Below are 27,540 nucleotides of genomic sequence, written 5' to 3'. Positions count from 1 at the left end.
CCACGTAAATGTGACTGTATGTACTCAAGCGTACCCTCAATTCTTGTCAGAGATCTTCGATGTGTCTGCAAGAAGCACTGGCAAGCCGAACTCGCCTACAGCCCCATGCAGTCAAGGGTGAGTTGACGGATGAGCCTTCAAAACATGATGGCTACTGCTAACCGAGGCATGCATGACATCTCATGGTCCGTTCGTGCCCTTCCCTCACCAAGTCATCTCGTCCTCTTTGCCCAGTGGGTGGGACATCCGATAGGCGCGCTATCGATTCTTAGGATACTACCATCCCTGTCATTGCGTGTACCGCAATTCTCAGCACGCAGCTACCTCGAGGCGATCTGATGTAGAATGGTTCAAACACAGCTTGTAGGCCTAATCAACATGTGTACGCTGCCTCACCTGCATTTAGCGAGGTGTAGGTGTCTCGCGCATGCATGCTTATTCACAAACACAGATCGACGGAGTCTTCAGCGCTGCTTCAAGACTCGGTGATTCCTCCCGTCTACTCTCGTCCGAAGTAGCCCCCATAACAGCAACACTTCCATAATCCACGCTAGGAAGACATCTTCGGTACCGGCACACAGACCACAACCCAGGCCTGCGAGGCGCTTTAGCCATGTCTGGATCGCCCTTGCTTACCATGAATACCTCGAATACGGAGCAATCGATAGCCTGTAACTGCAGCGCGATATGCGCCTCGATGAGCGAAAGTGAATCAATATCATCTGGGGACTCCGAAGACCAAGTATCCTCAGATGAGCGAGAGTCGAGTGAGTCGACCACGCTTGTATGCCACGGACGCGGTTGCTTACTCCTTCGTGAGACTGTACCCCTCAGATATCTCCGTATCCTGTAGAATTGTTCGCTGTAAAACCATTTGAAGATGATTTCGCGCACGGTAGAGTCGTTCAGACAGTCAAGAGAAGATATTTTCTTATCAACTGTCCACTACTTCGTTACAGAATGCGGTATGCATGTGCCTTGCACGAACAAAGTCGACGGCTGACAAAGCACAGCTCCTAGGATGTCATGGGTCGATGACCCCGATGATGAGTATTATGTCGCTGACGATCCAAACTTCTACGTCGACATCGCTGATAAGCTTGGTGACGACTTGGAGGCGCATACGATCATGGCATTGCACTGTCAAGACACCCAGCTCGCACACAAGGTCGTGATGTATTACTCCAACAACTCAACCGTGACGTTGCCCTTTGATCTCGAGGACGCCTCAAATGCCAAGAGTGACGGGTGTGGTTCTTGCGTGTCCGAGCTCCGGAATCACATCCTCGCATGTGCGGAGACTTCCTGTCCAATCTCCGCCTACGTATACTACCTCGGCTTTCTCGAGCAAGTATTTCGCAAAATTGCGAAGACCTTGCATTGGCTGAAGGGCGAAACCGGCTCTGTCAATCATGCTGTACGGTCTTGGCGCACCGAGATGGAGGGGTGCGGGTCGAGGAACGAGCTACACAGAGCCATCATCGGAGCTCACTCTAGTGCGATCTACGTAAGGTTCTCATAGACTCACGGTTGTCCTGCGTTGACCTCATAACACAGGAAGACCGAAGGGAGTTCCCCGAGCTCGCCGGAAGCGATGTCAACATCGAGGTCGCGGAGAATGCGGCATACCAAGCTTATAGACGACTGGGCGCCGTATTACCTCTGTACCTGCGATACTCCAGACGGCGCAATATCCCCGTCCTCACACTGGCCTTCCATGGGGCTGATGTTTTGGCTCGAACGTCTGTAAAGGTTGCGCCCAGACATACCCTTCAAGGCGAGAGTATACCTGACGACAGCCGTACCTCCTACACCCTCTTCGATATTCTATGTTCGAGCATCCGCGTGCTCACAGAAGATGGGTTACGCGCGCTCTTCATCTTCAACGATGTCGGGTGTCTAAGGATGCAACCAGAGGATGACTCGACCCCAAGTCGCTACGCATTATCTTGGTCATACGGACCCGGAGTATCCTCGAAGGACATGAGGGCGATCCGAGTGCAAGCAATACGAGAGAGGGGGCGATCTATGTGGGTACTACTGCTTGTCGTCTTCGTCTTCGTCTAACCATAGTCACCCGTTAGCGCCTTAGATGTTCCTGGAGACGTCTTCGGTGCTGTGCTTCCTCAGCAGGAACGCCTCATGACGAGTAGACCCTCTACTCCACCGTCCTCCCAAACATCCATGGAGTCAGCGTCTGAGTCATCCGCTTCTGAGACGTTGATAACCCCACCAGACATCATTGGTATGTGCGCCGCCGTAGATCAGATTTCGCGTATGCTCATCGAGATAATCATAAAGCATTATCTGTCCAAGCGAACAAGAAAGCCGCGTCGATCAGGCGCACCATTGGGAACGAGGGAGTAGTGCGAGCGGCGAAACGTATCAAGGTGGACGTTATCTCTGCCACTGTACCGAGGTTGAAACGGCGGATGCAGAGTAAGCGGGCCAATGTACTTTCACCATCCACTGACATTCATGTGTCCCTAGCTCGAAGGCGCGGTAATACGTCTGTGTCCCCCGTATGCTCTCGCAAAGAGTATTCGATAGGAGGTTCAAAACCGCTATCATCAATAGCCGTTGCCACCCATTTAGATGAAACATTGTGTGACGTGTTGTATACGTCTGGAGAGTATGCGTCTGGAGAGAAGGTCGTCGCTAATAAGAAGATGCTTTCGGTGTGAGGCTTGTGTGAGCGACCATTTCAGATCCTGATGCTCGTAATGACACACGACGGAAGCATACGGCAATATGAGTAAGTCGCGGTGAATCTATGGAACCAGAAGCAATAAATTGCAGGCCTCACGCACAGGAGGACGCAATGCAATCTGATGCAAGCGTATGATGAATCATTATAGACATGTGTCTCCGGATGTTGCGGGCGAGTCATAGCACCTACGCTCACGGCGGAAGGGAGGCCATCTCGTGACGCCTATCCCTCCAGTGTACAGCACCAGAATATTGTTGAAGCCGGACGTCCTGGGCGCTGGGTAGCACTGCCAAGGCACGACAGCAACCTCAAGAATCGCTACATAGCGTATGACAGCGAGCCTTACGCAAATTATAAGTACGCTCTGCATCGTCACGGACGTGAGGAAATTTGGCGAGAAACGTACGACGATGATGAGTATGTTGATATGTTTGGCTATAGCCCGGGCGACAATCTGTCTGCTGCTAGCGACTTGATGTGATGTGGTTTGCACAATTGTGCTCTGTATCGAGAGGTACTACGCGATGCTATCCGAGTTCAATTTCTCGAAGGGGAGACGTGGCATACCTCATTCGCCTGAATTCTGGTCACCACGGCTCCCGTTTACCCTCGAAGCTATAGAACGCGACCGCATCCTCCAACTTGACTTCTCTCACGACTTTGAGACATTGCGCCGCACAGTCGTTTGGGCTCATCATCGGCACCCACGCCGCATGCTCTTGAATCCACGAACTGAGCCCTTGCCCCATGTCTGTGTCGACATAGCCTACAACAGGTTTGAGAAGCAGTAATCACTGAACAGAGAATGTATCCATACCCGGCTGCAAGGCAAACGTTGCGATGCCTTCCTGCTTGAGGGCAGCTCCCCACTTGCGAACGACCCTGGGTGTCGCGTTAACGCTATACCTCGAACGGTATACTCGCGACATGCTCACATGTTCAAGCCAGCCTTCGATACCGAGTATCCTTCGCTGAGTCCAGCCCAGAAAAAGCCATTCTCGATCGACGCGAGGCCAGAGCTCATGAAGATGATCTTCCTGTCCTGCGCTTTCGACTTGCGAATAAGAGGAAGGAAGGTGCGAAGAGCGTGAATAGGAGCTATGGTATTGATACGCAGCTCTTCTTCGAGTTGGTCGAGGTCCCTGTCAGCGAAAGGATTTCAATATGAATACGACGTATCTAGATGACAAAGATCACACACATCTCCTCGAAGGGGCCCACCGGCCTGAGGTTGATCGCGGAATTATGAATCAGGCAGTCAAGTCCGTTCGGAAGCAGAGTCGTTGCTTCCTCCCCAGCCCTTTCAACCGTCTCCCTGTGCGCTAGATCCAAGACGAGGACTACCAGCCGATCCTTCGGATACTTAGATGTCAGAGCACGCAGGCCAGGGGATTGACTGAGATCTCGGGCAGTGGTAATGACGAAGTTGTCCGGGTCCTTCAGCTGTCCACGGTATCAATCAGCATGCTAAGCACGACGATATCTTCACACTTACCAGTTCCTCCACAAGTGCGAGGCCAATACCTCTGCTTCCTCCTACAACAAGAAATGAAGGCATGATGGGAGATATCTTGGACGCAGGATCGGACCAGCCGCACGTCTGTCAGCTTCATATACTTGCCGCGAGACTCCGTGGCCAGTAGCTGAGTCAACGACGACCCACTAAATCACTGAACTTAATGATTAATCAAAGCGGTAGCGCATCAATGCACTACCCGAGGAATGACGCCGTCATTGGTAAAGCGTGGATACTGCCACAAGATGACTTGTTGCGACTGCGCATCGCAGCAAAAAAGGCAAGATTGTGGGTCGTGGAGCATCCGATGAGTCGGACAATCTGATACGATTCCCCTATCGACGTTTTGTGTGTGCGCGAGGGGGGCAGGTAGACCTGCTGTATATACTCATTAGGAGGATGAGTAGTAGCCATTCGAATACCACCGACGAGTCGTCGACGTCTCACCTACGACAAAGTGCCAGGACACTGCATCAGTCGCAATGCAAAGAGGCAGTATATAAGCGCCGGCATAGACGGACCTGGTGCTTTAAGTTGTATCATACATGTACATGTGTTCGGCGACGCTGAAGGGGCCCGGGATCAGGCTTGCATACACATCATCCGCGGAGCAGATGAGAATAAATCATGGGCACGGCCTCACCACCACCCAGCCCTAGGTACGACAATGCAGAGAACGGATAGCTGGCGCATGCCGTTCGAATACGTCTCGACGATGATAGTAATACACACAGAATGACGCATTTAGTCACCAAGGAAGTCGCATGCCGTCCCAAGCGTAGTAGCACACCGCATCCTCCAGCTTCGCATCGTTCAAAACCTGCAGGCATCCAATTGCAGACTCCAAGCGCGAGATTTGCTTGACCTGCGGAAAGCGCTCTGACATCCAGCCTTTGGTTGAGTTGCCCATGTCCGTGTCGACCCATCCTAACGTATATCAAGACCGCATTAGATGGAAGTCCGGTATGAAGGTCAACAAACGCACCCGGATGAACCAAGATAGTCGTGATTCCCTCTGTTCTCAGCGACGCGCCCCACTTGCGAGCTAACCTACTCGTACCGTGAGCGCTACAAGGTCTCGCCATCAATCAGACGCTCCGACGTACATATTCAAGGCCGCCTTTGATACCGAATAGCTCTCGCAATACCCCGGTAGGTAGGGGGCGTTCTGCAGAGACGCAAGTCCCGACGACAGGAGCGTGATCTTCTTGCCCGTTCCTTGCCTGATGAGCGGAAGGAAGGAGCGTATCACTTCGATGGGGGCAACAGCGTTCAGACGAAGCTGCTCCTCGTGCAGCTTAAGGTCTCTGTGAACGTGACTGAGATTGGAGTCCTTCGACAATGTTCGACAATGAAGTACACTGCGTACACTTGTTCAAAAGGCGTGAGGTCTTGTAAGCTGACACCTGCGCAATGGATCAGGTAGTCCAGACCACCCTCGAGGACGCCCGACGCCTCGGCAGCGGCCTGACGGATACTGGCGGGGTCTCCGAGATCCAGATGAACAACTTCGAGGCGACTGTCGAGATGCTTCAAGCGAACGTCTTGCAGACCCTGAGCATTCCGATCCCGCACAGCTGCGACAACGATGTTGCTTTCGTCCTTCAACTGCCCAATGCCGATGTCATACATGTACTGTTGCCACAACGACGACCTGACGCACCAGTTCATCGACAATAGCTAGCCCGATACCCCTGCTTGCTCCTGTAACGACATAAGTTGGCATCTTGCTGTGGTCGTTTCGGAAGGCAGTCGTGTTCACGGGTGTTTTCCTGTTACCGTAATGGATATATGCTTCCCAGCGGCCTTCCGCACGGTTATCGTCCTATGACCTCCGTTCGCATCCTACCTGACATCCTGGGTACGGTGTTGAGCGGTAGGCCTAGCCCAGGTCAATGAGCCTTCCGTAGAATATCAACGAGTATGGGTAGATTGCAGGGTGAAGTAGACGGTTCGGCTGGCAACAAGACTCCGACGAGTAACAGGGTGGGCATTTTTGGACAAGTAGTAGTATAACGCGGAGGTTGATTTTATACAAGAAGATATCGGACGCTATCCTAGCCTGTACAGCAGAAAATCAGCGTCGATGAACATTATGACTGCCGGAATTGAACGCGGTTGCAGAGATACGCACCTTACAACACCCTGGACTCAATTGCAACGCGATGCCGACAGCATATGTTCAGTTATCATAGCATTCTCGGGGTCGCAGCTTGACTGTACCAGAGTAGAGAGACCCGCGGCGGTGTCGGGCGACCCATAACCTAACGAACGCGGTGGCGGCGGTTTGGTGGTCGGACGCGACCAGACGGCGCCTATGAGCACGCGGCTGCAGGGCGGCAGTTTCCGCATATGGATATTCCCGACATGACTTGACTCGAAGACTCGGAAGAGTGCAACTAGGATTGCAATCTTGTACCTAGTCTATGGTAACCATAGACAACATTTGTGCCATCGTATGCTATAGAGCATTTGAGGGCCTGTGAACGTGACCATACATAGTTGACTATCAAATTCATGCTATGAGCTTCAGTGCCATAAAATTCCACCACGCCCCGGGCCATGTATCTCTCTTCATCTCCAGTCAGAACTCTGGAAACCTGCATCCACAGAATATTCATCCAGTCACTTGTTCATGGTATAAGCGACAAAAAGGTCAAACGAGGGGTGCAGGTCTCTGGTTCGTTGCCATCAGGATGACAGCTGAACAAAAATGACTCGGAAATCATTCCGCCACACACCTTCACCTCTCCTGAACGTGTACCTCGTGGTATAATCGGACGACACATCCGTCGTTCGGGTCCCAAAGTCGTGAGAGGTGCCCATCAGCAACCAGTTCGACAGCTTTGACCTTCAGCAGTAGCCGATATGTCAGGATCCCATCTATGGACCAGGCCACCCTACGTCGTCGAGCGTGAAGTACGTTGCACTGCCACCATTATATGAACATCACTTACAAAGGAATCAGCAGAGATTGCGCTCCCTATCGTAACCGACCAATAGTTAGTTAGGATGCGTGGCTATTGCTATATCATAGCCGACGTACCACCGCGAGGACACTTGACAGGAGCTGAGATAGGCGAAGCGCTGACGCAGATATGAGCAGATAGCCCGCAGTCATCGGACAATCACGACGAACCGGAACACGCCTAAAGTGCTCGTGAGTACTCTGACATGAGACGACGCGGGATCTGGATGTCGGGGAGACGTACGAGAAACACGAGAGCACCCCCTTGAAGCAGTCGGCCAACGATCTCGGAGTCGCGTCGACGAGGGTTGTGCATCGTATTGACGAGGAGCAGAAAGAACACATAAAGATCATATGCAACCTGTTGGCGAACATCTGTAACATGCAGACTAGATGGCAAAGGACACGGAGAGACGTACCATGCCACCCCACATACCAATCGTGAACCTTCGTCTCAACGCGACAACACAGTACATAGCAGGCGCACTACGGATCATACCTAGACCATGCGAACCATAAGCCAGAGGGACTTGCGATGAACAAGTACGTACCCAATGCTTGTCTGACACTCAAGATGCCAAAGGTGATGGATACGGAGAAACAGGTTGCAAATCCCACCACAAGAGCGTTCCTGTACAAGGGACTGCTGTCGAACAGCTTGTACACATAGAGGAGTACGGCAACTGGCAAGGGTCGCGAGTAAGCAGACATGACACGGCAAGAGCTGATCGTAGCCTCTCACATTGTGAGGAGGCGCTGTTTATGACGCAATAGACTGTGATGAGTATTGTTAGTGCTTCGCACCTGTGCACAGATACTGAGCATTCATGCCTCGACCACCGAAGGTATAACATACCCCTTCAGAGATTATTTAAGAGCATAAAATCAGTGAGGTCTTATAGATGCCGATTGCACGCACCGAGTCCGCCATTGGTAGCTTTCCCCATCCGACAACTTGTGAAACCATTAGCTTTCTGCATAGACAACCTCAACGCAACTGACGTGCGTAGTACTTACTCCGTGCAATAAAAATCATGCTTATCTCGGCACTGTACCTATTCACGAGGACGAGTATCTGTAGGGGAGACCACGGGAAGCGCCAGAGCAGCTGAACTTCCCTCCCTAACGTCAAGGCGTGATCCCAGAGCGAAAGCGAAAGCGCAACGGCTGCGGTGACTTTAGAGACAAGAGCCTCGATGGATACCTTCAACGCACCTGTGAGACACCGAGCGACGAACATAGAGTGCACGTCGTAGAGGAGCATGATGACGTCGTGAGGGCGTGAAGCGTGAGGGAAAGGTCGCGTACGGAGAGCGGGCAGTGTTGCGACGTTCATATTGCGCCTGTGAATGGGGGCGATGTGCGCTGATGTTCGGAACACTGGCATCGCCATGGTAGGGACGCCGAGCGAAGCATCGAGCATGGCTTCGCCCATGTAAGAAGGCGCCGTCAAGTCCCACGTAGGGCAATTCGAAGGTCATTACCAGTCATGGTTGTTAGATAACAACGAAGGCCTTTCACTTCGGGTCACCCGAGGGACCTAGAGTTCCTGGGGAACCTATGGTGCTTCAGCACGTCAAGCCCTCTCACTTCAGGCGCGGCTGACGACGTCTGGTGGATGCGTGCGTTCTATACCTGAGTACTTCACATGGTCAGTGTGGGCGAGTAACTGAGAGCAACGGCAACGAATGTACTTACGAGAAGTTGTACACACGTGCGCCTTATACTGAGCGTAAGTTCCGAACAGTCCCTTCACTACGCTTGACAGTGACGCTGCTTGACTGACTGCATCCGCCTATCGTAGGACAGCCTTGCAAGTGGAAGCATTTGAATTGTCAATGGTGTTGTTGTTGACGCGGTCAGATACGTACCGCGCGGTTTACTAAGCCTCTCATTGGCCCACCTGGGTCGTACGAAAGGTCACCTAATAAGAAGTCAAAGCATATCCGAGTCTATGGACGACATGCCTGACCATCTTCAGTTCGGAATCAGCGGCGTCGACGCGTCCGGATCCACTGTCAGACTCATAGCAACGTCTTCTACGGCGAGCCGGGAGAACGTTGTTCACCCTTTCCAGTCGAGCCTCGTGACGATCCTGACAGTAGCCCTCCTTGCTAGTGTTTCTTGCCAGGAAGACGCGGCCGACGTATTGAACAAGTTTCTGAACAGGTCAATTGCAGTCATTCACATGTATGCGCTTGCACGTGCCAGGCCGGTGGCTTAAGCGCTTATCGCTGTCCGTGCCGTCACTGCCGACGGCCGTGGCCCAGCCGTGGCCTCTACGCTCAGGCTGGTTGTGTGTAAGTTGTGTGCGAAGCCTCCTCTATCGAACCTATCAGTGTCACTCGAAATACTTCAAGCCGCGAAGTGGAATACCTTGCGCTGACGAAAGCAAGAAGCCCGCGAAGTAAGCTTGAATGTATTATGTGTGAACAGTACGGAACACTCAATCTTGTCTCCCATCACGCCGCAGAAAACAGAGGAGTGCGTTTGCGTGCCTCACAGTACGAACAGGGAACATAACTGCGCCCAAAATCACCCTCCACGCACCCACATGGCTTCAGCCCTGTTTATACCGCAGGAGCTATGGTGCCTCATACTCGACAATCTCCGAGACGACGAGGTGGCTGTGGCTGCGTGTGCCATTACCTGTCGAGCCTTGCGATACGCAGCCGAGGCGCACCGATGGCGCACCGTGTCCTGCCCCAGGCTGGATCTCCTTCCACAACTCCAGTGGACGCTGCGACGGACGCCAAATATAGCCGCCAAGGTCCAGCGGCTTTCCATCCGGCTCAATTTCAGCGGCCTTGTCTGGATCACCGCCTTTCCAAACCTACAGGCTCTTACTCTATCCGGAGTCCACTTCGACGCGAAGCCTACGCTGCGCGACATTGTTGAACCCCTTTCACAGAGTTATCTCACCAGGCCGGTGACCTCCGTGGTGACCCTGTCGCTACGCGAGTGCTCCCTGAACATCTCAACATTCCTCTGGCTGTTGCAAATCATGCCGAACTTAACAGTACTAAATTTATCGGAAGACACGTTGATAGGACCTGACCCCAGAAGCGCATCATTCGACATTCATCTGAAGCTCGCCAATGTATCCTGCCGTCCGAAACGTCTGCGGTGGAGCTTGTCGCAAGCAGGGCAGGGAGGCTCGTTCCTCCAATCGCGTATTTGCAGTGCGGTCGAAGAAGCGGTCTTCACGTTCGCGTCCTACCAAGGGCACAGCGAAGTGTCAACAGGTACGAGTATCCCCAAGGTGACGATCTTCCAACGCGCCGCAAGAAAGTCGTTGAAGACGCTCGCCATCCTGTTGCCGCACAGTTTGCTGTTTGGTGTCCCTTTCGACATGCTAAAGGAGCTGGAGGAGCTGTATTTCCCGCGCCCGCAGAACAGCTATCTCACGTCGTTCCACATAGGGTTGAACGGCGCAATCACCGACTACCAGACAGATACCCTGCCCACCGTTCTCGCCCAAATACCGCCGGCGCTCGCGGCTCTCACACGGGTCGACATTCACTGCATGCTCGTGCGGAGCCAAGAGGATACCCAGCCCACTCGAGTCCGACTCGCCGAAGAGCTGGCTCGCTTGCTTCACCAGCATCCATCTTTGGTCGTGACGTTCCACGTCCGCGGGTACTCCGAACGGGATGCCGAGTACATGCGTGCTTGTCTCGCGAAATCCCTGGTCGTGCGATCCTGTCCAGAGCTGAAGAGCGAATCAGAACGTCTGCGATTTATCCACGACGTGGCAGACCCTGAGGCTCACGTCTGGGAGGATGGCTGGCACAAGGCGGATACTGCAAGCAGCATCCCGCTGTTCCAGGCACAGCACGACGCGGAGATGGCATCATGTGGAAGAGGCCCGGGGTAGATAGCTCCAACGTTGACTTGCCCGACTCTTTCGGTACCGTTAATGTTTACAGTTTGGACATATATAATATTGCGGAGGAATTGCTCCTCAAGTTGTTGTATGCGGACTCTCTGTTATTGAAGTGCCACGTTTCGAAGCTGATGCTTCACTGGTAGGCTTAAGAACCAAACGATACTTACGGTGGACGGAGTTGAGCTAGTGTTCCATTGTGTGACATAGGAGTGACACCGTGACACCGACCATGAACAAGTTGAGTCTCCGAGTCTGATCACCGTGACCGCCCATGAACTTCGTTCCATCTAGCTCATTGTTATACACCGACCTTATTTCCGAGTCATACTAGCCTAGCATTGACGAACTGCTGCGAACTCGGGATCCAGTTAGGGGGCACTCGAGGTTGGATACTATCATATTATTGTATCGTAGCGTCACACTGATGTGCCTAGTGCATATCGAACAGAAGTACTTACATTCAGTGCAATGCAAGGATAGCACTGTCGGCATGGACCCAGCCCTATCCACTTTGCCTCAGGAACTCTGGGACAGTGTCCTCGACTACCTTTGCGACGACCAAGATACACTCGCTGCTTGCTGTCTGACGTGCCAGGCCTGGCTAGGCATCGCCCGTATTCTCCGATGGCGCACCGTCTCGTGTCCCACGTCGAGACTCCAGCGACGATTGCAGACAGTTTTGCAGCCTGGAAAAACAATCCTCAATCTAGCCCCCCTGATTGTACACCTCGACATCCAGCCGGGAAGCAATGACCTTGACTGGTTTACCGCTCTTCCGAACGTCCAACATCTGACATTGCGTATGCTCGACTGCATCCAGCAGCGTTGGATCAACCCACCGGCATCTCGGAGCCGTAGCATTCTAGCGGGACGTCTGACGTCCATTCGGATGTTGTCGCTGCCCGCCTGCCGCATCTCGCCGGTATCCCTGGCCTGGCTACTCACTCTGACGCCAAACCTATCAGCCCTCGATTTACTGAAAACGCAGATAATGTATGATCGCGACCTCAACCCAGACCCCTCCGATAGCGTGTCTTGCCGCCTAGAGCATCTGTCGTGGAACTTGAACGACCCCCTTCCCATTGCCCTTTCGTCCCTGTGCACCTCACTTCGTGGGATTTCCTTCTGGGGCACTGTACCCACATGGGCCGCTCGTTGCGGTATGATAGGGGGTATCGACGAGGTATCGTCGGTGCTACGCAACGCGGGTACGTCCTTGACGACACTTGCCTTGGTGCTTGAGCATACGCCTCGGTTCTACTCAACGATTGCAATGCGGGAGCTGGAGTCTAGGCTGGACCTTTCTCATAATCCACATCTCACGTCGCTTCACATCGATATCGTCGTCGGCAGTCCGATGACTCGCAACTGGACAGATATCCCATCCTCCGTTCTTGCCTGCATCCCGCAGACATTACTCCGTGTCCGACGTGTAGACATCCACCTGCACCTGTGGCCGCACGAGCATTTACTCCAGCGACCCCGCCAACAGGAGCACCTCGGCCACGAGATCACCCACCTACTCCAGGCAAACACCGACCTTGTCGTTACATTCCACGTGCGCGCCGGAGAGCGGGACGCGCAGATCGCGCGACGCTCCATCGCGAAGCGTCTGCGAGTGTCCTGCCCGTGGCTGGCAGAGGAGACGGAGCGCCTGCGATTTATCCACGACTTGGTAGTAGGCAGGCCGCCTGTTTGGCACTGGCAGTCTGGCTGGGAAAAGTCGGACACTGTGGGCAGTATCCCTTTATTCCAAGTTTTGGCCTAATACGGAGGCAGGTTCGGTCGGCAACTCTCGCATAGTTTACCGGCTCCCCAGGGCGGGCAACAACGAATACGGTATGCGAAGAGCCGACACGGCGCGTCGACGACGGGACGTGACACAACGCGAATAGACAGCGCATGACTTGTGACATTGTCACTGTCGCGAGACGCGCGGGTTGGCACGAGACCGCGACCGCGACCATGGCGGTCCTCATCTTCATCGACGAACTCCCACCAGTCCAGTCACCCCGCTTCGACAGCTGTCGTCAGTACAGGCTCTCCAGCGTGGGGCAGGACGACCAGCCACTGCCTAGAATGCATCTGGTGTACCGCACCTATCCCATGTGCGTCCCGAGTGGCACAATCGGCTCTCCGCGTATATAAGCGCGGTATCTTTCCTCGCGCCCCCTTTGTGGCCCGTCCCAACAACCCACAAGCCACGTCGTCTCCTTCCCCACAACATCTGTCATCGCCCCCTCGTTCCAACTGGTAGACTCCATGCCTACCAACATCGAGCTCGCGATCGCCTCCGCCTTGTACAGGCGCAAGGAGCTCACTGTGTACAACGTCTTCATCGACTACCTCCGAATCATCGGCTACATCGCGCCTGGGCAGAAAGAAGCAACTGTCCCTCACGACGCAGTCGTCGCCTTCGAGCATGCGCTCGATAAAGAGCCCATCCTCCGCCACCGCCGCGTTACTCCCGACGCCGCCCTCTGTACGCGCATGTACACAAAGGAGATCACGGAGCTCAGGAAGACATACTGGACGGAGAAGCTGGGCTCGTCGTCGCCCGTCCGCTGTACGTGCTCGACGTGCGGATGCACGATCGCATACGAGAAGGAGGCCGAGGTGGACGAGCGCAAGGATGACGTGCTCGCGGAGAAGCATAGATCACGGCGTCTGAGGGACGAAAGACGTGAGCCAGCCGTACATTCGCAATGCGTATTGAAGCTCACATACAGCGCCAGGGAAAGTCAAGTCACGCCGTGTTGCTAAACGCTTGCGAGACTCTGGCACCTGTGCGATCGCGCCTCTGGACCCGTACGGTCCCTCGACGAGTACTTCTGTAATGTGACAACAAACCTACAAGTGGTTTGTTCGGTGCCGCGTTCATGTATTGATGACAGTGTTCGGTCCCATGTCGCACAATCGGACTCTGGTGACTTCTGAGTTGTGTGTGTATATGTATCATCAATCCTGTATTCTTATCAGTCTTTCGCACGAACCTACTTGGGCTTGCTACGCATGAGCTGAGGGCTATCATAATTTATACGCTGCCCCCCGTATCCAGGACACCAGCATGTTACTGGATGTCTAATTCATGCATGCACATGGCGATTCAGCAAGATGTATGACTCACGATGCCTGAATTGAACGAAGCCTGCCAGAGGTGTATGCGCGACTCGGTGGTGACCGGTGACCATGAACCTGGCAGTGCACGCAGGTTGGACACGACTCTACTTACTACTGAGTGGCCTGGGCAGAGCCTCCGAGTCGTTAGAGCCTCGGACGCCACGTAGTCTCTCCAGGCAGACGTAGATAATTCCTTCAACCTTCGTGTCTCAGGATGTCCTTGCCTGACACGCCACGGCAAATACTTACTTACTGCTGGCACCTGGCAGTGTGCGCAGACGTGCCAGACGAAGTCCGAGGAAGTGATTACGTAAGCTTGTACCGAACGCTTTGTGGCAACGGGCCTTGTGGCTTCCCATTCCAATCATGGTCACAACCCACAGCTGCCGGTACCTGCCCTTCATGACCTTCGTGTCGTTTGGCATTACGGCCCTGAGCCTTCGGCGTTTTTTGGGTGAGATAGCGACTGCACCGATTCTATATAGATTGGTAGTTCTCTGTAAAAGGTAAGCTGGATCCAAAGTTATGCGCGTTGCTTTCGAGTCGAACTTCAAGATGAATGAATCCAGGCTCTAGTGTCGAAAACTACGAGGGACATAACTTGACACGCGACTACGGTTCACATCCACGCAGACGGCTTGCCTCGTCGGAGGCTCCCCGATAATGGAAATTCTGATCTGCTTCATACAGCTCTCAGGGTTGCGTCGAGGCCCTCGTCCCATTGTCGTTCGCACACTTTGAAAGACAGACAATGCAAGAGACAGTGCATCTTTCTCTAGTAGGACAATCAGCCATCCATCGGTACGTTTCCTATGCATACTATAACGATGTTGACTGTTCTATCTATGTGCTCTGAGTCTGCGCGGCTGAACTACCTATACTCTTCCACAAGCAGTATCTTGGACTTAGATTTGACTTTTCGTCGCTGCGTTCCGTCGGCGTATCGTGCGCACGACCTCCATTCTGCATCTAAAATGGACACCGATCCTTGCATCCGTACCACGCGATCGCAATCGACGCGGCAATCGAACTACAAGCATGACTGCATGTTGACGTACAAAGGCGTGCAGCAGGTCTTCCCGTCCCCCATGGTGCCCTCGAACTCGAAGATGCCTGCTTTCTTCCTTCTGCTGTGTCATCGTGCCCTGATCTCTATTGGTATCTTCCTCGAAATCTGGGACTTCGCTTAACTTGCCCTGACCAATGAGGCGCCACTCGTCGGTTGGTCGGCTCTGAATGCATGGCTGGTGAGTGTTGGGTGAGTGCGAAATTCATCAGGCTCGAGCGTAGCTCCACTGCTGATTGTCGAATACGATCCATTCGTCCAGACCATGTTCTTGTCCTCGGCATACACGTCTCTTGCTATTAGAGGCATTCTTGTCGCCCTCGTACATGCCCATCTACCTCTTATCGGCAAAACGTACGTGCCGTTCAGTTGTGTTCCCACTGATGGGCGCCTGCTCATATCTTGACGTACGAGAGTTGTTTGACTCGATCTCTTCCTCAGGCTCCCAGCATATCGGATACTATTCCCTACGGTATCGTCATCGTATCTTCGCCATGTTCCTGGAGTTCATCTCGGCTGACATCTGAGTAGGATCTTCTTCGATCAGACGTGCACAAACACTATCGTCGCTCGGTCCAGTGGCTTCTATCCTGATCGTACACCCCATACGCCTCTGAAGCCAGCTCCGTGTTGTCTCTTGTAGCCTTCGCGTTGTCTTGCGATGATACCGCTTAAGAGGTGGCACACTTCGTTGCCCATCCTGTATGTTGGTTCCCCCGCTTATCATGCCTTTTCTGTCTCGCCGGGCAATATCGTTTCACCGCACGGTGAACGGTCTTCTCAAGTGAGCTTCCACTATCGTACACTTCCCTCGCCAATACATCCTCAGGCGCCTCAGCTCAGGCGTCAGACTTCCCTGGCAGCACACGGCTCAGACCCTGAAACATGCCTCCGTGTACGCAACTTGCGTGAAGACACAAACGCCGATGCGGAGGTTCTCGGGACGGGCATTTCCACTCCTTGGTGGATTGTGCGCTGCGGCGGCCCTCGCGTTTGCCTCATGCTTAACCGATGACCGTCATGTCTCAGAAGTGCCCCAAAGAGGCATCGCTGGATTGTACGACGCCGGACACGAGAAGATGACGCCGCAGCTTCTTCGGTCGATCACGGGTACTCTGCCACTGACCACCAGTCACCTCTAAGCAAGTCGGCACTGGGCATGTGGCTGGTAGCGGAGTACGGGTTGGGCCGCTGGGCGTTCGAAGAGGAATCTACTGACTGATGCCAGCGGTAAGTCCCCCGACCCACCTTCGGTGACGTTGCGATGTACTCGTAGCCCTATTGCAAGCGATCCCACGACGTCGTCGGTCGGGGACGGGCGAGGGTCTCGGGCAGGACAGAGTATCATTGCTGTATTACGATTACAAATATGCAGGGTTATCGGTGGGATGTGCGAAGCGAAAGCGAAGACATGTGAGTGATACAACCTGTCCATGCGGAAATAGCAGAGGAAGACACGAATGCAGACGAATACAAGAACTGGGCGGGTTCCGGAGTCAGTCAAGTGGGAACTGTACGTGCGGCGGTGGCTCGACATTGGAAGCAGTAGTCCTTCACGGTGTCGATGTCTTTCTGGACTTCTTGACCATAGTTCTGCAGGAACGCCACAACAAGTCAGTCCGCGGTCGGAGGATACGCCACAGTGGCAACAGTGTTACGCGCGTCCGCTTACTTTTTGGCAATTTGGGTCTTTGCACCCACGAGGGTGCAGGATACTCCTTTCGCAGTGGCTCGAGTTGCAGTCCATGATGGCGGCAATGCCATGACGCTGGAAGTGCTGTAAGGAAAAACATGCTGCTCGTTCAGCTGACCGCTTTTAGTTCGGCTTGGGACGGCATACCCCACACTTCGCCCACCGTGTACCCTCCCTGTATAGGCGCTCTCAGCGGTGGCTCAAAGGCTGAACATGAAAGAACGTACGCGATACGGCGACACATTGAATGTAGGACGAGGGGGACGGGTAGGGGAGCAGGCTGAAGATATACCGTCTGGCACGCCGGGGATGAGTCGCAGTGACTCAGAGGCGGCTGATACGGTAGCACACGGGAGGGGCGAAGAGATGTCGGGACGTGCCACTGAGGAGGTTCTTGTCTTTTTATGCGGACATGCGTGCAGGAAGCGCTGGGCTAACAGGGCCCCAGCATGATCAGAATTCAACGAGCGGCGCACGAAAGCACCACATTGCTGGGCTGTCGGAAATTCGACGCGTGAGATATCTCTGCTGCCCTCGCCCGCAGGCGGTTCTGTGCCATACACTCGTCTGCGCAGAAGATCTTCGGGGCTACTATCATGTGACTCAGACGACTATTTTCTTTATCATGGCGGAGGTGGATGTAGGCGAAGGCACTTCCCCCGGAGGAGAGATAAATGGACGCTGTCGCCATCGGTGTTACGAAGATAGCGCACAGGATGAGAATCGCTCGTCACTAGCGTCCGCCTACGCGTCTTCAATGCTTCGCTTGAGGGATAGTGTCATCTCACCTAACGCTCTCGTTATACGAGCACTGCTCCGAGTGATTGGCCGCTTCCGAGATTGTTCAGCAGACCCGATCATGGAGGTTGAGAAGATCCATGCCACACATTACCAGCGCGTCCGGAAGCATGGGAGGCCTTCTCCCATATCGGCCTTGTGGCTCTATCGGTGGCCGCACTCCAGCATTGAAGACTTTAACATGGGAACAAGGAGCCTGTCCTGGCGAATCACACGCGGGCGACGTGGAATGACGAGCGATCGAGTTCACAAACGTGCGGTGTACCTGATGTGCCAGGAGACCTGTCAATCGGTTGTCTTTGGCCGCGGAGGCAGTAGAAACATCGAAAGAACGCGCCGCGGCAGGTTCGCTCAAACCATACGTATGAGCGACGGATTCGCAGAACATATGAAACTCACCGAGGAAGCTCCTCGGGGTCGTGCACCGAAGGTTTCTGCGTGTGGACGAGCTAAGCCAGAATGCCCGTCCACCAAGCTGCGAGTCAATGTGGAGCCCCAGCAAGATCCGTGCCTCAGGCCTCATCCCCGACGAAGGTTGAAAGAAACTCCCGTTCCTCGATAAGCCAAGACCAGCTGGAACAGCGCACATTTTGCTGCCGCCCGATGCTCGCCATCGATGCGACGTCCCACAGACGTGGATTTGCCGCGCATCGATCTCGCTATCTGGCCGACGCTATCAGGACGACCGTCGGGATCGGATCCCGGGCATACACACCGACGACCTCTTCGTGAATTATCAGCTCCAGAGGCAGGCCAGAGCAGCCGCCGGGCATAGCACTCGGTACACATTCGGGCTCACCAAGCTAACCCATGCGGTGCAGTGTGTGACGAGATGTGGGCTCAGTGTTCTATCACTCTAGACGGGCAGCCCACAACGCGCTCTCTCATGACCGCAATGCTGAATGTACGGACCTGCCTGCGAGAGGGTGGTGTCAGCAAAGACGCTCCATAATTGAATACATACGCACCGCCATGAAACGAGGGTAGTGTCACTGACAACCATCAGTCCGCAACCCGCGTCCTAGGTCCTCTCTTCCTTTCCTGCTCTCGAGAATAGTCGAGCATCGCCGATCTGACGCGCAATAGCCGCGGGTGCACTCGCGGATCTGGCCCACGTTGCTGTTAGTCTGCAGTCAGCTGGTCAGCAGGGACCGCCATGGCCCCAAGAACGAGGCTAGTCGTGACAGGTGCCTGTGGTTCTCGTCCATTCATTGAGACTTGCCTCGGTGGATCGGGCGAGGGCCAGCAGCAGGAAGATGCATCCAAGTCCGATCAAGGATCATGACGATTGCTCGCCAACACGTACTACTACAAACTGCCTCGTCAGCAGGTTGAACACCATGCCGAAGATGAGCGCAATCAGCGTGCAGCTCATGATGATGACGTTGTACGGCATGCTGAAGTCCGGCGTGGCGAGGTCGACGAGGAGGACTGGGGTATACATCCGCGTCGAGCGCACGTCCGATAGGACGGCGTGCAGCTGCGGATCAGAGTCTGTTTCACTGCCATTCTGGCTTGCGAACGGCACGAACACGGCAGGAGGTAGGTCCCAGCCACGCTGCGCGTCAGGAGGATGCTCCGTGTAGGCAAGGAATGGTTTCACGACATCCATCGTTAGCCACAACGTGGTTTTCGGCGGGAGTGTCAAGACGGCTTGCAAGAGCGCTGGTTGGACGTGCGGAAGAGGTGGTATGTATGATATGAGCTTGACAAGATCATCTGAATAGTAGGCCCGGAATGTGAGACAGGCCAGTTCGGACTGCACTGCATGGAAGACGTACCACGAGGCATGCCGTCAATGTGGGCGTGGAGAGTATGCAGATAGAACTGTAACAACCACGGCATGGTTTCGAGGTATCCCGTTTGAAGCTGAATGTCGTGGTTATTCGTAATCGTCAGCGCCAACTGGCCTGCATGCTGACTGGCGCCATTCAGAGTACGGTGGACTGATATGTGAGTTTGAGGCTCAATGACTGGTGCTGTAGCCGCCGCACTTCAGTCGAGGCTCTCAAGCGATGTGGACCAACGACTCACGATATTCAAACAACGTTTCTTCCGGCCGTATGATTGCGACATCGAGCGGTTTACCCACTATGCCACTGCCATTAACACCGAGAACCATGACGTGATCTGTACGATCATACCTTCTTGCACGATATATGTTGCGTAAGTCTTGTCCATCGTCGATGGTGACGGTATGATTGCGTATACCTCATTCTGGGGAAGGCGCACCCGAATGACGCTCGAACGAGCCACAGGGCAAACCCTCTCGATACGGCGATCGAAAACGGCGCTTAGCGACCAGTCTAGCAATTTCAGAATCGACATTCAAGATCAGCTAACATGGCACGGCTGTACAGGCTAGTCCACCGACCTCTTCGTTTGTCCGACGCAGCTCGGACCGGGTCAAACACGGCTTGAAACGCAAGGCGCACCTCGACGCCAGCGCTTTCAAGATATCGAACGTGTACGCCCAGTCCGTGCCAGTCGGCGTCGAATAGTTTGTGTGGGTTGAGGAGGCTCGCGATGCCAGACAGAGACTTGCACGGCAGAAGCTTGAGGAAGGGCGTCAGGTTCTCCGTGCAGACGTGCTCCGATGGTAGTGTGGCGTGTCGGAGCTGATAACTGGCGTTCCCATTGGGTAGAGAGCCCTCTGGTTGGAATGTGAGCACGGGCGATGTCGTGCGTTGTTCGTCTAGAGAACCCAGTGATGCACAGAACAGCCCTGCGAGGGCATTGCGGAGGCCCCGCCATCGACTGTCAACTCTGCAATCACAACAAAGGCATACTTAAAAGCGTCTTTCACAGGAGAAGTCGAAGACATACGTGACGGTACCACCCTCCCCCATCCATGCCCACAGCTCGGCTCCCGTGCCAACGCCGGGCTCGTCAGGGTAGCCCCAGCGGTCGTAGTTCCAATTCCCAGCATTGAGGGTGAGGTGAAGCTCAGTCACGGCATACTCTCGTAGGATCTGACCGAGGGCGAGGGGGAACAATGTGTAGAGCTGTGCTAACTGGCAATTCACGTCTGCATGCTGCAACGGTCACTGCACAACTCACATTCGTCCTCAACTCCCAGCGTCTCCGGATGTCTTGGAGTTGCTCCTTTGAGGAGCGTGCTGAATGAGAACCGAGCTGCTAGCTTGCCATCCGGGAGGGGTCGCAGATGCAGTTCCTCGTTGAACTCTTCCGACAACCTTGCGACAGCGAGCGTCCCGAGGCACAGACTGCATAGAAAAGACTTGACCGACAGCCGCATGTTGATGACAACGTTAAGTCGACAGAGAACACTTTGTTCGTCGTCACAGGCTATTGCATAGTGAAAGAGAAGGGTAGAGGCAAGGTAGAGGCCGGGCTGCAAGACGAGCAGGCTCGCGTCGCCCTCAAGGCGGGAATAGGCGTCGCTGAGCACGTGGCATAATGATCGAAAAGTAAACTGCTAAAAACGTAAATCATACCAAACACCCACCTCCATCTACGATCGCATCTCTGCTGCCGTAGGTGCGTCTATACTACGCGTAATCGTGTTCTCTAGTCCTAGAAAACATCTGCATATCGTTTGACACGCATCTCCATACAGGCCCATCCGTCCTGGGTACAGAATGACCTCCGTTACGACCAAGACATTTGTCGTCGGCACGAATGACGTCTCCGGCCGTACAGCACGACGAATCGTAATAAACGCAGAAATAGTTAAGACAACGAAACTTTGCGCCGGAGATGCTATTGCCATACTCTCAGACGACCCTCAGGTCACTGTGAGTACATGCCGTTCAAAATGACGGGCGCGCAGCTGACCAGCCTCGCGCCATCCTCAGAGCTTCGGCTGACCACCCTTCTCGATATGACAGACCTTCGCTGTGGGCGTCGTGTGGCCCTCAACAGACATATCACACGACAGTAAGTCGTCATCCCCTCCGTGCGCCCTTCCTTCGCGAACGTGCTCACCTTATATGGCTGGGGACATACTAGCTATTCTCATTTCAAAGTCCCTGCTCCTGACCGCACATCTGACCCCCGGAGCAAAGGTCCAACTACACCCGCTGACTGGTGGCAGACCGCATCCGCACCTCCCACAGCTGAAGAGTGCCCAAGCCGCGCGCACGATTCGCGTGCGCGAAGTCCTTCTCGAAGCATCTTCTTCCCCTGCCGATCTGCGACACAAGACGCAGCCCACGCCGCCGAGCCATGAAAGCAGCCCAGAGAAGCGGCGTGACTGGCTGACGCTCCTGGTCAGAGAGGTACTAGGTGCGACCCACTCCCTTCCCACAGCCCATTCTCCCGCGATGGGTGCTTCTCAGGTGGACGATACGCTGACGATCTTCGTTCCCTCGTGTACACAGTCGATCAGAAGTACCTCACGCCCACGCAGATAGTGGAGCTGTCTTACGAGGGCCGGCGCCGGCGGTTTGCCGTCTCCGCTGTCAACGCGGAAGGCGAAGATGGCAGGGCGGGCGACCTGACAGAGAGTCTGGCGGTACTGTCCTTATCAAAGGAGAGAAAACCGCGCCTATGGACGGTGGACTGGAACGTCACCGTCCGCCTAGAGCGCGACGACGATAATGCCGACACAGCAAAAACGGTACCTCGGGTTTCTCCTGCTGTGTGGACAGCACACTGAGAAGTTGTGTGCAGGGACTCGGCAAGGGTATCGAGCGCAATGTCGACCCCAACGCCTACGCCGCGGTCGGCGGCCTCGACAAACAGATTGCACAGATACGCGACCTCATTGAGATACCCCTCACGCGGCCAGAGCTCTTCCGCCGCTTCGGTGCGTGCAACCCTGTCGTACACGTCGGAACTTTCACTCACTACCAACAGGGCTGAAACCGCCTAGGGGGATTCTCCTCCATGGCCCACCCGGCACAGGCAAGACCCACCTCGCGCGCGCCATCGCGGCCTCGACACGCGCCTCGCTCCTCACCGTCAACGGCCCCGAGCTCTCGTCCGCCTACCACGGGGAGACGGAGGCGAAGCTACGCGACGTGTTCGCTGAGGCGCGCGAGCGCGCGCCGTGCATCGTCGTGCTGGACGAGGTGGACGCGCTCTGCCCGAGGCGCGAGGACGGTCCTGGCGGGGAGGTCGAGAAACGCGTCGTCGCGCAGCTACTGACGATCATGGACGGGATGGAGGCGGAGGGGAAGGAGGAGAGGGTTGTCGTGGTCGCTACGACTAACAGACCGAACGCCATTGACCCTGCTCTACGTAGACCGGGGCGGTTTGACCGCGAGTTCGAGATCGGTTAGTGCTTTATGTCCACACCGGTGCTCTAGCTTACGAACGTCCGCGCATATAGGCATCCCTGACGCGGAAGCACGCTTCCACATCCTCACTGTCCTTCTCTCGAAGACTCCCCACTCAATCTCGCCAGACAATCTCCGCGCAGTTGCCGCGAAGGCTCACGGATACGTCGGCGCGGACCTCAGCGCCGTCGTGCGCGAAGCCGGCACACTCGCCATCAAACGCTGGCTCGCCTCCTTCCCCTCCTCCACTTCTACCGCCACCGCTCCCTCAGACACCGCCCTACCTGCACCGGAGCTTACCCTCCCCGACCTTGTCATCGCCCTCCCGACCATCCGCCCGTCCGCGCTGCGCTCGCTCCTGCTCGACCTCAACCCCGTGCGGTACACCTCTATCGGTGGGCAGGCGCACACCATCCAGAAGCTGCGCGAGTGCGTCGAGTGGCCGCTGCTGCACCCGGAGGCGTTCGCGCGGCTCGGGGTGCACCCGCCGCGGGGTGTGCTGCTGTACGGCCCGCCGGGGTGCAGCAAGACGCTGCTCGTGCGCGCGTGTGCGACGGAGAGCGGGGTGAACTTCTTGGCTGTGAAGGGCCCCGAGGTGCGTGCTTCATCAAAGGTGTAGTAGGCGGGTGTTGATGAGTTGTGGCCTGGGATAGTTACTGAACAAGTACGTCGGCGAGTCCGAGCGCGCCGTCCGTGAGATCTTCAGCAAAGCCCGCGGAGCCGCGCCGTCCCTGATCTTCTTCGTACGTTCCCTTCCATCCTACATCCATCACATTTATCTTCATCGCGATTCTTCAACTTCAGGATGAGATCGATGCCCTCGCGACCTCCCGCACGTCCTCGGACACCTCTGGCGGCGCGCACGAAGGCGTGCTCACCTCGCTGCTCAACGAGATGGACGGCGTGCAGGAGCTCGTCGGAGTCACCATCGTCGCGGCGACGAACCGCCCCGAGGCGCTCGACTCCGCGCTGATGCGCCCCGGCCGGCTCGACCGCATCCTCTACGTCGGCCCGCCCGACGCGCAGGGGCGCGAGGAGATCCTGAGGATACGCACGGCGAAGATGAGCGTCGAGTCTGGCATGGACCATGCGGTGCTCGCGCAGATGGTGCGTGCTCTACGAGTGGCCAGATTGGACCTGCATGCAGAATGACTTTCAGACTGAGGGATGCTCTGGCGCGGAACTTGCTGCACTATGCCAGGAAGCAGCGCTTAACACGATGAAGATGGACATGAACGCGCCCTTCGTATGTAATTGACATCGCGTAGTTCTCGCAAGACTGACGATTCTTCAGGTCCCTTGCACCGCATTCATGGAGGCTGCGAAAGCGATAAAGCGACAGATCACACCAGACGTTGTCGCCAAGTACGAACGATGGAGAGACCAGAGCGCTGTGGGAGAAGCATAACACGCTGCTCAGGTTCAGCTAGGACTCACCACCACTAGAGCAAAAACAGAGACCGAGTGTGGGAGCTCAATTGTATGAGTAGTAAGTTACACCATGGCTACCTTCGTTCTACGATATTGTTTGGGGATGCGCGTGATAGCGATGCGATTATGTGTGGTCTACTATTGATACAAACTTTGCGTGCGATGACTGCCAACTTCCAATTTCCAATGTCTCCAATGTTTCAACCGTTACGTCGTGAATCGTTTCAGACTACAGGGTCTGCGCAACCTATCAGCATCCGTCTAGCCCTCTACAGAGCAATAGATCTACCTGCTGTTGGCTTCGGGTCTCCGTGGGGACCTCCTGACCGTCCGGTAGTATCGAAATCTAGATACGTACGCATGTCAGCCATCTCGTTGGATGGTATGTATGTACGCCCTGAACATACCTGCGGGGACCCTAGACGCAACACCGGCCCGCTTGTTCGCACCCGGCTCCTGAGCGGGGTCGCGCTGAGCCTCGCGCTTGTCGAGCTCGGAGTCGGGGATCTTCGAAGCCGCGCTGGGCGGGAGGTTGTCGACGGGCTGGGTACCAACGAAGTTCTGGGTCGACATGATGATCAAAGGATGAAGAGAGCGAGTGAGCAGCAAGATTCGTAAGTCGTCGAGCGGGTCAAGAGGAGTGAGTCGCATCCCCCGACGAACATGGAGCTCTTATACCTGATTGCCCGGTGGAAGACATGATATCACCATCATTGCTCTGACGTCACGGGTATACGGTGGCGCAGTCACCAAGCGTAGTGTCTTTATCCCAACTTTATCCGGCAACTATCGCACCAACTCGGGAGTGGCTCCCTGGTGGCTCCTCTGGCGCAGATGGTTGCGTGCTTGCCAGAATTCTCTGGGACTATCCTGGTACATACCACATAGTATACGTGGTGGTTTTCTTCGCTAAGCAGACCGCCATTTTGAGTGAGGAGAGGACGGTAACATTCTGGTGATACATTTGAACACAAATGCGATGCAGCAACGTTCGCTCGCAGGGGAATTGAAAACGGTTCGGATGGTATACTTCCGCCTTCTAGGAGATATAGAGCTCAGAGAGTGAGTAAATGACAAGTACTGGAAACTTGAACGTACTGGTCTGGCCTATTCCACGTCAAGTTGAGGTCTCCTCGAAGCCAACGCGTTCCCGGCGCCTCACAAACATGTGGTCATGACCAAAGGATGTCTCCCACGACGTCGACTCTGTGTCCCCGCTGTTTTGAAAGTTGTGATAATGCTTCCACCATACCTCTTCGCTTTCGCGATCCTGGTAATGCTCATGCACCCAAAGAGACACCCTAAGTGTTTGCAAAATGGTTAAATTCCCGATTGACGTCAGACGAGTATGAAAGGAACTTACGAGGCCTTTCCTTGAGCAGCTAGTCGGGGAAACAGCGTACTGCGGACTTTTTCCGAACGCCTAGGCCAATGCATATAGGATGTTTATAGGTCGGAGAGTCTGAGTACGAATTCCAGATGCTGGAATGCCGCAAATATTGGTTGGGAGAGCATGTTGTCAAGGAGGGCACTGGAAGGGGGGTCGGGCAGATACGCAGGCCATACGTTGCCTTTCCTCCGGGCATGTACGCTCATCCCGACAGAGATCACCAACCGTAAGGATCGGAGCGACGACGGACAAGACATGGTGGAGCAGAGCTCAGTCAACCATCTCAAGTCAGAGCCGGCAGCAATCCTGTTAACGCGACTTAAGCTAATGTCCTCCCACGTTTGTATATTGACCCGTAAGACCTCGAGGTTTGTGTTGCAGGATAGCGAGTAATATCGCACAACTTGGGGCATGTGAGCCATAGTAAAGACAGCATAATCGTCGCGGACTTACGTTTTTGGTTGTGGCGGACTCGCTCACCAGCTTCCAGTGCCATGAGTTCGAGGGTCAATCGGCGCAACGCGGCGCCACTCCTGCGCAAGATCGGACAAGCTGCAGCAGGGTCGTCTGATATTGCACCCCGCGGCAAGTCCACCGAACAGCTAAACTCTGCTGTTTCGTCTTCAAGGGTGACCATTGAGACTGCTTCTTCTAGCGCAGCTTGAAAGGGGTGTGGTACCGCCTGCAGCGGTAGGCCAGTATGCAAGGCCAAGGTCGTCGTTCTGAGTGGAGGATGATCGACGAAATATCTTGCTTGGCCCGCAGACGCGAAATACACTGCCCGGCAGTGTAGCGTTGTGACGTTGTAGAGGGATGTTAGAATACGGGCAAGTTCGCGCGGAGAGCGGAACACCGTGTGGAACAAAGTCAGGGTCGTCACCGATGTGAACTCCCGTAGAGTCCAAAGACCTAGTGAAGTGAGAGATATCGAGCAGCGATGACCAAGTCCGAACTTGATGTCCACGAGACAAAGCCGTCGCAACGCAGTGAGCCTTCGTACGAACACCATGGCGAAGACGGGTAGCAGAGTGTTGATCGGAACTTTCTCAGACACAAGGACCACACCATCGATCAACGCGGCCAGCCCAGGGTTCAGGTAGAGGGCTTTGGATAGTCCGTAGATGCCTGGGCGATTGTCAAGCAGGACAGTTCTGAATAAGAGTCGCTGGCCGTACGAGTTCCACGCGTGGCACGTCCGCGTACATGCCACTAGACTGCGAACCGACTCCAAAAGCTGGGCACGGTGATGGCTGGTGATATCGTCGGTGAGAGGCAGGGCCACGCAATCCATGATGATTTGACAGAGTTCATAGGGCAAGCGTGCACTGTAGAACGTCTGTCCGGCATCGATGGGGGTGCTCGCGGGTTGCGTATCCAGTTCATAGACCTGTCCCGCCTGCTGACCGTCACGATGTCCGCGGATCAGCCTTCACTGTGTTCGGCGTGCGCGTAGATTTCGTACATACCTGAGTCTGGGTTACGATCGTTGAGCTATGCTGGGCATTGACTGAAACAACATTCAAGTTCGCGTCACTGGTCTCAGCTCCTGCCATTCTTTGAGCTTGAAGCTTGGTTCAAGTCGGCGGGTAACACGGTCACAAGCCACAATACTACTACGATCAGTGACCAGTATTCACCTGAGGCGGCACAGCGATGTATAAGGCCACAACTTGGCCACAACTTGGATCGATTGACAGACGATTGCCAAGTTGAGCG

The 27,540-nt window shown here is 54.9% G+C and overlaps 12 protein-coding genes across 12 annotated transcripts; 5 read left to right on the top strand and 7 right to left on the bottom strand.

Moving 5' to 3' along the window:
- Positions 1-223: 223 nt before the first annotated feature.
- Positions 224-2,684, top strand: C8Q71DRAFT_304053 (uncharacterized protein; the record flags this gene model as incomplete). Its single annotated transcript, XM_047917683.1, has 8 exons — positions 224-767; positions 821-895; positions 960-965; positions 1,014-1,507; positions 1,558-2,030; positions 2,085-2,245; positions 2,302-2,439; positions 2,491-2,684. The coding sequence occupies exons 1-8, from the start codon at positions 614-616 to the stop codon at positions 2,682-2,684; spliced, it is 1,695 nt and encodes a 564-aa protein (XP_047774576.1). The 5' UTR covers positions 224-613.
- A 560-nt stretch (positions 2,685-3,244) lies between these two features.
- C8Q71DRAFT_303999 (uncharacterized protein) lies at positions 3,245-4,584 on the bottom strand. Its single transcript, XM_047917682.1, has 5 exons — positions 4,206-4,584; positions 3,912-4,153; positions 3,646-3,852; positions 3,528-3,592; positions 3,245-3,476 (listed from the first exon to the last, which is right to left on the bottom strand). Exons 1-5 carry the CDS (start codon positions 4,266-4,268, stop codon positions 3,298-3,300), a joined length of 756 nt encoding a protein of 251 aa, XP_047774575.1. The 5' UTR covers positions 4,269-4,584; the 3' UTR covers positions 3,245-3,297.
- A 301-nt stretch (positions 4,585-4,885) lies between these two features.
- C8Q71DRAFT_303990 (uncharacterized protein) lies at positions 4,886-6,128 on the bottom strand. Its single transcript, XM_047917681.1, has 5 exons — positions 5,890-6,128; positions 5,596-5,834; positions 5,333-5,533; positions 5,212-5,276; positions 4,886-5,153 (listed from the first exon to the last, which is right to left on the bottom strand). The coding sequence occupies exons 1-5, from the start codon at positions 5,950-5,952 to the stop codon at positions 4,975-4,977; spliced, it is 747 nt and encodes a 248-aa protein (XP_047774574.1). The 5' UTR covers positions 5,953-6,128; the 3' UTR covers positions 4,886-4,974.
- A 510-nt stretch (positions 6,129-6,638) lies between these two features.
- On the bottom strand, positions 6,639-8,901 carry C8Q71DRAFT_303918 (uncharacterized protein). The gene is made up of 13 exons (XM_047917680.1): positions 8,893-8,901; positions 8,410-8,836; positions 8,212-8,361; positions 8,112-8,148; positions 7,937-7,998; positions 7,746-7,877; positions 7,614-7,693; positions 7,439-7,555; positions 7,366-7,375; positions 7,273-7,313; positions 7,184-7,209; positions 6,968-7,126; positions 6,639-6,903 (listed from the first exon to the last, which is right to left on the bottom strand). Exons 2-12 carry the CDS (start codon positions 8,627-8,629, stop codon positions 6,970-6,972), a joined length of 1,032 nt encoding a protein of 343 aa, XP_047774573.1. The 5' UTR covers positions 8,630-8,836; positions 8,893-8,901; the 3' UTR covers positions 6,639-6,903; positions 6,968-6,969.
- A 766-nt stretch (positions 8,902-9,667) lies between these two features.
- Positions 9,668-11,128, top strand: C8Q71DRAFT_782589 (uncharacterized protein). The gene has a single exon (XM_047924934.1). The coding sequence runs from the start codon at positions 9,749-9,751 to the stop codon at positions 11,069-11,071; it is 1,323 nt and encodes a 440-aa protein (XP_047774572.1). The 5' UTR covers positions 9,668-9,748; the 3' UTR covers positions 11,072-11,128.
- A 225-nt stretch (positions 11,129-11,353) lies between these two features.
- C8Q71DRAFT_303904 (uncharacterized protein) lies at positions 11,354-12,971 on the top strand. The gene is made up of 2 exons (XM_047917679.1): positions 11,354-11,467; positions 11,518-12,971. The coding sequence occupies exon 2, from the start codon at positions 11,574-11,576 to the stop codon at positions 12,849-12,851; it is 1,278 nt and encodes a 425-aa protein (XP_047774571.1). The 5' UTR covers positions 11,354-11,467; positions 11,518-11,573; the 3' UTR covers positions 12,852-12,971.
- Positions 12,972-13,345: 374 nt separating this feature from the next.
- On the top strand, positions 13,346-13,925 carry C8Q71DRAFT_726926 (uncharacterized protein; the record flags this gene model as incomplete). The annotated part of the gene is made up of 2 exons (XM_047921805.1): positions 13,346-13,766; positions 13,813-13,925. The coding sequence occupies 2 exons, from the start codon at positions 13,346-13,348 to the stop codon at positions 13,923-13,925; spliced, it is 534 nt and encodes a 177-aa protein (XP_047774570.1).
- Positions 13,926-14,568: 643 nt separating this feature from the next.
- On the bottom strand, positions 14,569-15,119 carry C8Q71DRAFT_782580 (uncharacterized protein). Its single transcript, XM_047924933.1, has 2 exons — positions 14,780-15,119; positions 14,569-14,709 (listed from the first exon to the last, which is right to left on the bottom strand). The coding sequence occupies exons 1-2, from the start codon at positions 15,019-15,021 to the stop codon at positions 14,628-14,630; spliced, it is 324 nt and encodes a 107-aa protein (XP_047774569.1). The 5' UTR covers positions 15,022-15,119; the 3' UTR covers positions 14,569-14,627.
- A 3,875-nt stretch (positions 15,120-18,994) lies between these two features.
- C8Q71DRAFT_303826 (Gpi16 subunit GPI transamidase component) lies at positions 18,995-21,145 on the bottom strand. The gene is made up of 7 exons (XM_047917678.1): positions 20,821-21,145; positions 20,587-20,770; positions 20,135-20,526; positions 19,905-20,066; positions 19,795-19,851; positions 19,542-19,733; positions 18,995-19,479 (listed from the first exon to the last, which is right to left on the bottom strand). Exons 1-7 carry the CDS (start codon positions 21,017-21,019, stop codon positions 19,040-19,042), a joined length of 1,626 nt encoding a protein of 541 aa, XP_047774568.1. The 5' UTR covers positions 21,020-21,145; the 3' UTR covers positions 18,995-19,039.
- A 79-nt stretch (positions 21,146-21,224) lies between these two features.
- C8Q71DRAFT_303777 (AAA family ATPase) lies at positions 21,225-24,706 on the top strand. The gene is made up of 12 exons (XM_047917677.1): positions 21,225-21,261; positions 21,341-21,518; positions 21,612-21,660; positions 21,733-22,008; positions 22,104-22,342; positions 22,396-22,531; positions 22,582-23,001; positions 23,057-23,598; positions 23,657-23,746; positions 23,808-24,110; positions 24,163-24,249; positions 24,298-24,706. Exons 2-12 carry the CDS (start codon positions 21,363-21,365, stop codon positions 24,409-24,411), a joined length of 2,412 nt encoding a protein of 803 aa, XP_047774567.1. The 5' UTR covers positions 21,225-21,261; positions 21,341-21,362; the 3' UTR covers positions 24,412-24,706.
- Positions 24,659-25,007, bottom strand: C8Q71DRAFT_861804 (uncharacterized protein; the record flags this gene model as incomplete). The annotated part of the gene is made up of 3 exons (XM_047927950.1): positions 24,659-24,672; positions 24,724-24,780; positions 24,842-25,007. 3 exons carry the CDS (start codon positions 25,005-25,007, stop codon positions 24,659-24,661), a joined length of 237 nt encoding a protein of 78 aa, XP_047774566.1.
- A 979-nt stretch (positions 25,008-25,986) lies between these two features.
- On the bottom strand, positions 25,987-27,533 carry C8Q71DRAFT_303756 (uncharacterized protein). The gene is made up of 4 exons (XM_047917676.1): positions 27,291-27,533; positions 26,278-27,223; positions 26,187-26,227; positions 25,987-26,130 (listed from the first exon to the last, which is right to left on the bottom strand). Exons 1-4 carry the CDS (start codon positions 27,375-27,377, stop codon positions 26,113-26,115), a joined length of 1,092 nt encoding a protein of 363 aa, XP_047774565.1. The 5' UTR covers positions 27,378-27,533; the 3' UTR covers positions 25,987-26,112.
- Positions 27,534-27,540: the final 7 nt, after the last annotated feature.

This window comes from Rhodofomes roseus, assembly GCF_022264815.1.
Source record: "Rhodofomes roseus strain CIRM-BRFM 1785 chromosome Unknown C8Q71scaffold_26, whole genome shotgun sequence".
Classification (NCBI taxonomy): domain Eukaryota; kingdom Fungi; phylum Basidiomycota; class Agaricomycetes; order Polyporales; family Fomitopsidaceae; genus Rhodofomes; species Rhodofomes roseus.
This window is presented reverse-complemented; position numbering and strand designations above follow the sequence as displayed.

What these genes read in the sequence shown, in the direction of transcription:
- C8Q71DRAFT_303918 (XM_047917680.1), bottom strand. Translation starts at nt 8,629, where the DNA reads ATGGGCGAAGCCATGCTCGATGCTTCGCTCGGCGTCCCTACCATGGCG. An exon ending in AAACAGCGCCTCCTCACAAT is followed by an intron (nt 7,878 to 7,936) that starts GTGAGAGGCTAC and finishes GACCCTTGCCAG; the next exon opens with TTGCCGTACTCCTCTATGTG. An exon ending in TGTCAAGTGTCCTCGCGGTG is followed by an intron (nt 7,210 to 7,272) that starts GTACGTCGGCTA and finishes CGGTTACGATAG; the next exon opens with GGAGCGCAATCTCTGCTGAT.
- C8Q71DRAFT_782589 (XM_047924934.1), top strand. Translation starts at nt 9,749, where the DNA reads ATGGCTTCAGCCCTGTTTATACCGCAGGAGCTATGGTGCCTCATACTC.
- C8Q71DRAFT_303990 (XM_047917681.1), bottom strand. Translation starts at nt 5,952, where the DNA reads ATGCCAACTTATGTCGTTACAGGAGCAAGCAGGGGTATCGGGCTAGCT. An exon ending in TAGCTATTGTCGATGAACTG is followed by an intron (nt 5,835 to 5,889) that starts GTGCGTCAGGTC and finishes GGCATTGGGCAG; the next exon opens with TTGAAGGACGAAAGCAACAT. An exon ending in CTCACGCCTTTTGAACAAGT is followed by an intron (nt 5,534 to 5,595) that starts GTACGCAGTGTA and finishes TCACGTTCACAG; the next exon opens with AGACCTTAAGCTGCACGAGG.
- C8Q71DRAFT_303999 (XM_047917682.1), bottom strand. Translation starts at nt 4,268, where the DNA reads ATGCCTTCATTTCTTGTTGTAGGAGGAAGCAGAGGTATTGGCCTCGCA. An exon ending in TCGAAGGCTGGCTTGAACAT is followed by an intron (nt 3,593 to 3,645) that starts GTGAGCATGTCG and finishes CGCGACACCCAG; the next exon opens with GGTCGTTCGCAAGTGGGGAG. An exon ending in AACGTTTGCCTTGCAGCCGG is followed by an intron (nt 3,477 to 3,527) that starts GTATGGATACAT and finishes AACCTGTTGTAG; the next exon opens with GCTATGTCGACACAGACATG.
- C8Q71DRAFT_303777 (XM_047917677.1), top strand. Translation starts at nt 21,363, where the DNA reads ATGACCTCCGTTACGACCAAGACATTTGTCGTCGGCACGAATGACGTC. An exon ending in CAGACGACCCTCAGGTCACT is followed by an intron (nt 21,519 to 21,611) that starts GTGAGTACATGC and finishes TCGATATGACAG; the next exon opens with ACCTTCGCTGTGGGCGTCGT. An exon ending in TGACCGCGAGTTCGAGATCG is followed by an intron (nt 23,002 to 23,056) that starts GTTAGTGCTTTA and finishes CCGCGCATATAG; the next exon opens with GCATCCCTGACGCGGAAGCA.
- C8Q71DRAFT_303756 (XM_047917676.1), bottom strand. Translation starts at nt 27,377, where the DNA reads ATGGCAGGAGCTGAGACCAGTGACGCGAACTTGAATGTTGTTTCAGTC. An exon ending in CGATCGTAACCCAGACTCAG is followed by an intron (nt 27,224 to 27,290) that starts GTATGTACGAAA and finishes CGTGACGGTCAG; the next exon opens with CAGGCGGGACAGGTCTATGA. An exon ending in AGTCCGCCACAACCAAAAAC is followed by an intron (nt 26,228 to 26,277) that starts GTAAGTCCGCGA and finishes ACATGCCCCAAG; the next exon opens with TTGTGCGATATTACTCGCTA.
- C8Q71DRAFT_782580 (XM_047924933.1), bottom strand. Translation starts at nt 15,021, where the DNA reads ATGCATAGGAAACGTACCGATGGATGGCTGATTGTCCTACTAGAGAAA. An exon ending in GTCCCTCGTAGTTTTCGACA is followed by an intron (nt 14,710 to 14,779) that starts CTAGAGCCTGGA and finishes GATCCAGCTTAC; the next exon opens with CTTTTACAGAGAACTACCAA.
- C8Q71DRAFT_303904 (XM_047917679.1), top strand. Translation starts at nt 11,574, where the DNA reads ATGGACCCAGCCCTATCCACTTTGCCTCAGGAACTCTGGGACAGTGTC.
- C8Q71DRAFT_303826 (XM_047917678.1), bottom strand. Translation starts at nt 21,019, where the DNA reads ATGCGGCTGTCGGTCAAGTCTTTTCTATGCAGTCTGTGCCTCGGGACG. An exon ending in GCTGGGAGTTGAGGACGAAT is followed by an intron (nt 20,771 to 20,820) that starts GTGAGTTGTGCA and finishes ATTGCCAGTTAG; the next exon opens with CACAGCTCTACACATTGTTC. An exon ending in CATTGACGGCATGCCTCGTG is followed by an intron (nt 19,480 to 19,541) that starts GTACGTCTTCCA and finishes CCTACTATTCAG; the next exon opens with ATGATCTTGTCAAGCTCATA.